Below are 6,000 nucleotides of genomic sequence, written 5' to 3'. Positions count from 1 at the left end.
TCGCAATATACGAAAGCTGCAAGATGGGCGTTTCCCATTCGATCCCTAGTACCCATTGCTTCTTCCTTCTCTTCCTCTTCGTATTTAATTCCTCCCTCTTCGCTTCGCTTTTATCCCAGGTAAAATATGTACCTACATATCCACACTTGGACTCGATCAGCGAAACAAAAAAAGATCGGAAAAATCGAACCCCTGCGGTACCTCAAAGTCAAGGAGGGTCTTCTTCCCGATTCTGATTCTGATGGTGCATAGATGCATAGAAGAGATATATTAAACCTGTAGCCTTGAGATTGAGTGCTTCTCTGTGACACGCAGAAATCGCTTTATTTTTTCTTTCTCTTAAGCACGACGATCTTCACCGACGTACATCGGTGCCTCGATTGCGACGAGTGAGACTAGAGTGCTTTATTCCAAATAAGACAATAAAATAAAAACACGCAGAAAAAGGGAGGGGGAAGGGGGGGTGGGTGTTGGTCCGGATTTCGGAGAAGGCAAAGGAAAAGATATCCATGTGAATACTCGTTTCCGAAGAAAACGGGTTTGGCCTGTCAACAATGAACATATCGCATGCCCCCCCGGCGCCTTCCCCGGTCTAAAGATATTCCGGTATACAGAAAAAAAACAAAAACCGGGGCAGTACACTCTATAGACTATGTTTCAACGGGATCACCCGATTTGTCCCTGGTGCTCGCTCGCTCGCTTCTCTGTCTGGTTGTGACGTAGCGAGGGAGATAAGAAAGAAGCTGAGGCGGCGATAACAATATAACGAAATATGCATATTGGGACTCGTTGTTCTTTCAAACTGTTTTTTTTTGTTTCCTGCACTATTGTATTATATTTTAATCAAAAAGGGCAGCTAACCAATCTGCACATGTATAAAAACAGAAAGAGTAAACAAGAAAGTTTTTGGGGGAGAGAAGTTAATTGAAACCTTTCCCGGAAAGGATCAACTTATAGAAGGTAAGAAAGGGAGATGTAAGTATGGATCAATTGACAATGAGGAAAAGAAAATAAGGCTCCTAATAAGACAGTGATATCGAGAAAAGCCAGAAACCGCTAAATTCCACGTTTCCGGCCAGTAAACGTCAAGGAAAAAATAAACGAACCCAAAAAGCCACCCATTTCAGCACCAGCCTGAACACGCAGCCTGCGGTTAAGTACTCTAACGCCCACAAAGTAAATAAAAGCAAAGATAAAAAGACAAACACAAGGAAAGAATTCAAAACACCAAGAGATCAAAAAAAAAAAAAAAAAAGGAAGATGTCCAGATCTGTTCCCCGAGCTCCAACACCACCTATGCTCAAATTAAACAACACCGATATTTTTTTTCTTTCTCTCTTTTTGCCCTCCCCCCCCCCCCCCCGGACCCCCCATTGCACTCCTTAAAAATTTCGCGCCATTAACAAAAACCAAACAAAAACCGTGGGTATCCTTTTTTCGTTCCGTACTGCCGCTTCTGCTTTTGTTACACCGACTCGTGCGTCTTTTATACATGTCAGATAGTAGTCATATTCAGTTGATATCGTTGTCGTTTTCCTCTGCTTCTTTCTTGTCCTTGTTCGTCCAATGGTAGTAGTCGTCTGTGAAGAGAAGGGTCGTAGAATCCATTTCTGCTTTCAAAGCGCGAGTCCGGTTCCATCTCCGCACCATCTGTAAAGCTGTAGCACCTCCCGCCTCTTCTGCTTCTGCTCCTCCATATCCTCTGGTGCGCCTCTGCCGCGCACCTGACTTAATGCGCTTCGCATGACCTTTCGGAAGTTTCTCTATTTGATATGTCAGAAAACAAGCTTTTCGGATATAAAGGTGAGGGAATAGGTACATACCTGATACTCTGTATTTAGTGTTACCACACAAACTTCATGCGCCCTAACGATTGTTTCACAAGCAGTGACGACAGCACCCGACGCCTCACCCTGCAGCTTATCGGCGATCAGGAGCAGCAAAAAGCTACCCTGCAGCAGGTAAATCCCAAAGAAGTACGGGATGAAGCTTAGGTCCGGGTCGTACTCGAGAATGTTGCTGATAGCTTCAGCGGCCGAAACAGCATGTGCGGTGGAGCTGATAAATGATTGCGAAGAGATCCAGAGGTCGTCATCGTCAAGCATGCTGATAGGATCCCACTTGCCAGAGAGGAGGATGTGGAGTACATGCATTACGTGAGTCCCGTATGACACAACAATCTTCAGCTGGATGTCGGCCTCCGAAAGCTGCTTATTCCCCTCTTTGGGCCCCTCCTCACTAATCCCGCCTTCAGTCCGTTCCTTGATCGCCGAACTGTTGGCCGATTCAAACTCCTGCAGGCTGCGCGAATACGTATCCAACTGCTGGGTGATCTGCTGTACCAGCTCATCGTAGCCTCCGCCAAAGGAACCGGTACCCTCAGCACCAGCCTGCCTCACACCAAACTTGGGACGATTCCTGGCATGGTGGAGGTCCACTATTTCCCCAAGAATCGTCATAAGCGGTAAAAAAACTCGAATAAGCCTGTTCCCGTGACCTCAAAGTTCGACGGCCCGAGACGGCGATGCGCTAGACCGCTATGTGACGGAGAGGACGGGTGCTGCGCGTACATGTTGTGAGGGTCGTGAGTATAAAAGTCTCCATTCTGCCAAGCAATATCGTCCATAGGCAGGTAAAAGGTTCTCGCACTCTACATCTAAGAGCGCAATGGGGCGGTTGTAGCATAGAGCAAGGTGGCGATCTACCACATAGAGCAGCCACCATGTCCGCCTGCGCTCCTCCTTATCCTCCTCGCTGACAGACATGCGGCCATTGCTGACCGTGTGATGTGAGTGGACGCTTCCCGGGCCTGTATCAGAGGGCGAGTGATGCCCATCCATGTCGTCCTCGCCCATCTGGTCAACCAGACTTTCGGCGGGGAGTTCGCGGTTCAGCTTCAATTCCCTCGCCAGTGTCCATGCTGAGTGCCACCATCGTAGTGATGCGCTCTTGAATTCGCTCGCTGAAATCACAATACCGAGATGCGCATATGTGAGCACATCGTCCAGGGTTCCCGCCGCACCTACACCTTCCCGGCCACCGCCAGGTGCACCTCCAAGTCCACCAAGGCCAACACCTGCGGAGCCGTTCTCAGATTCTCCAGAGGGGTGGTGTCCGTGGGGTGCAGGCTGTGTCAAGTTGACATGTACAAGCGGCCGAAGAAGGCTAATGCATATCTCAAGAAGCTTCTGGCACACTCTTCCTCGTGCAGCAGGGGAGGCAGCGAGGAAAGGGGCATCGCATGTCTGTGCAGCGACCCAGAGCATGGCGCAAAGGAGAGCGGGGGAGGTCTGTCGTGGGTTGTGGGGGTGGAGGAACGAGCGCTTCCGGAAGATATGGGTTAGCACATATGGGGAAGCTGGCTGGAAGAACGCAGTCGTAGGATTCGTAAAGTACAGATCCAACAGGTCACACGCAAGCAATGGTGGGATAATCTGTGTTATGTGTGGTAGTAGCGGCAACAAGACCGGATACCTTATACCAGCTGAATATGACTGCGTCGGAGGCGAGGGCATAGAGAGCCATGACGGCGATCCATCCTCAGGCGAGTGCCCACCCAAAAACCCTGACAATGGTGACGCAGCACTCTGTTGAAAATTCATCGCGTGACTCGGGTGACCCTGGGGTGATAGCACAAACTCATTCACCGGAAATCCATTCGCCGTGGCAGACCCTGGCTGCGATATACCCCCATGCGCCGACTGCCCCGGCATCATTCGTGATGGCGCCCCGGCGCCGTTCGGCGATTGATGTTGGAATGGGGACATACGATCGAAATGCATGGGCATACCCGAGGGAACGCCATCGTGCGACAGTTGTAGTGATGGGGATTCAGGAGTGGGAAGGTGGTGGTGGTGATGTTGTTGCTGTGGGGGGAGGTGGTGGTGGTGCATTTGATGCTGCGACATGTCGTGGAGATCACCGAGCGACGTTCTAGTGCTTGCCGCGGATGACGATTGCTTGCGAACGTTGCTGCTACCAGGCCGGGGCGGCGGCGGCAGGTCGGAAGACGCCCGACGCATGTCCGTTGGCGAGGAATTGTCCATCTGTTGCGCTGCTGCAGCGGCCGCAGCCTGTTGCTGCTGGATATCCTTTCGAGAAGCTTTACCTCGCTTCTTGCGCTCGCGCGCATACTCGCACTTTAGTGTGAAATCTGAATCATCGTCAGTGAACCAAACCAACCACCCCACCAAAAAAGCAAAGATTGAAAAAAAGAAGAAAAGAGAAAAAGGAAAGAAAAAAGCGCAACCGAGAGAAAAAAGTACGCAACAGTCGGGGAGATCCGGGGTACCTACCGACACAATGCTGACACGGCAGTTTCCCATCGCACTTTGTGCGGAGCTGGTTACACTGGTCGCAGGCCCTACTAATCCTCCTCCGGATCGGGCCGGGCGTTATCTGGTTCATCTGTTGCCCATTGTTAATCCTACCATCATCATCGTAGGGATGGTTATGACTATGGTGGTGATTGTAGTAACGTGCCTGTTTTGAAGATGATTTATGAGAAGATGATGCCGATGAAGATACAGAAGACTGATGGGACATCCCAACCGGTCCCTCGTTCATCATTGCGTCCCCGTTTGACGAAGGTAGCGACTGGAAATGTGGACTAGGTGCGTACTGATGCATTGCCTGTGAGAGCATCATTTGTGATTGATGGCGATAGACAGATTGAGGAGTGAGTGAGTGTAGGCCAATTAATACTTTAGTCCCCGAGCAGATATTAGATATCAGATGAAATGAGAAGGGCAGATCAAGTATTCAAGAAGAATAAGACTATGGCGGTGACTATGGCCAGAGTACTGAAGTCGTGATAATAGCAATAGATAATCAACGAACCACTGTGGTAGCAGTTTTAGATGAACTGCTCCTGGGTAAGTTAAAATAATATGTGGGAGGTGATGGTAGTGGAGAAGGATGTTGGGTGATGCTTCTCCAGCTGATGGGATGGGCGGGAGGAGTTTATCTTCAACAACCTGGGGCAACAAGCAAATAAGAGCCTCTAAAGAGTGGGGAGAGGGGGAGGGAAAAGAGCGGAGACGGTAGCAAGGGGGGGGGGGGGGGACGAATGGGGATTTAGTAGAGATGAAGGTGGCGGCAATTCGTGACCGGTGGTAGAGCACTCTAGAGGTGGTGAAGACCCTCGTCGTTCTTTCGCTCGTAGTGGTGTTGCTGCTACTTGCTGCTTGCTGCTCCGATAATCACTCGTTGCGCTGCTGCTGCTAACCCCAAATCAAGAGCAATCAAGCACTCGATCTAAAAAAAAACTCAATACCCTCGTGAACGGTAACCAAAAAAAAATTCAGTGGCAGACCCGTGAGAGTAGAATAGGCGTCCAGCGAAGAAAAAAAAAGCTGCTGTTAGGACGGATAATCAGTCAGTTGGCGCTCTCTATCTATGTATGCGTGCGCTCCCTATCCTACAATAATGTGGACACCACAATTTCAACCCCCTACCCCCCCCCCCCCAGACCGACAGGCGACATGAATATGAGAGAGTTCAAACAAGAGTGCACTGCCTAGGAGGGGTGTGCCTGGCTGGCTTGGGGTGGAGACAGCAGCGCTAGACCCAAGCAGGTCAGTGCAAATGCTCTCCACCTCCACTTCCCAAATACTGGGTTAGGGTTCGGCGTGCTGGGGTCTCAGGAAGGAGGAGTAGGCTGGGACGGGTGTGTCTGGATGCACATGTAAGGAATTCACACGTGCAGGGGAGTGCATGAATCGTGGCATGAGAGGTTCTGCTGAGATGCAAAGCCGTTCGATGCTTGCCTGCCTTGCCTTGGCCTGCACTTAGGGGAGAAGGAACAGATGAACAGAGGAGATGAAAAAGAAAATTCATCCCGATGAAAAGGAATGGGGAAACTGATTTGAAGGCTGGCATAGGATAAGGGAAAAGAGGTACATAGTGGGAGATAGAGATGGAAAGTAAAAAACGGGACTCAAAAAGGGACGGAAAGGAAAGTGGTATGTAGGTACTGTAGCTACATGTAGAGTAACACAC

General features: G+C 50.1%; 2 protein-coding genes across 2 annotated transcripts; both read right to left on the bottom strand.

Moving 5' to 3' along the window:
- Positions 1-1,616: 1,616 nt before the first annotated feature.
- Positions 1,617-2,459, bottom strand: LAJ45_03799 (uncharacterized protein; the record flags this gene model as incomplete). Its single annotated transcript, XM_046113383.1, has 2 exons — positions 1,617-1,763; positions 1,824-2,459. 2 exons carry the CDS (start codon positions 2,457-2,459, stop codon positions 1,617-1,619), a joined length of 783 nt encoding a protein of 260 aa, XP_045973676.1.
- A 78-nt stretch (positions 2,460-2,537) lies between these two features.
- On the bottom strand, positions 2,538-4,647 carry LAJ45_03798 (uncharacterized protein; the record flags this gene model as incomplete). The annotated part of the gene is made up of 3 exons (XM_046113382.1): positions 2,538-4,153; positions 4,296-4,407; positions 4,483-4,647. The coding sequence occupies 3 exons, from the start codon at positions 4,645-4,647 to the stop codon at positions 2,538-2,540; spliced, it is 1,893 nt and encodes a 630-aa protein (XP_045973675.1).
- Positions 4,648-6,000: the final 1,353 nt, after the last annotated feature.

This window comes from Morchella importuna, assembly GCF_003444635.1.
Source record: "Morchella importuna strain M04M26 chromosome Unknown Morimp01GS008, whole genome shotgun sequence".
In the NCBI taxonomy this organism is placed as follows: Eukaryota; Fungi; Ascomycota; class Pezizomycetes; order Pezizales; family Morchellaceae; genus Morchella; species Morchella importuna.
The sequence above is the reverse complement of the archived record's forward strand: the minus strand, read 5'-3'. Positions and strand labels throughout refer to the sequence as shown.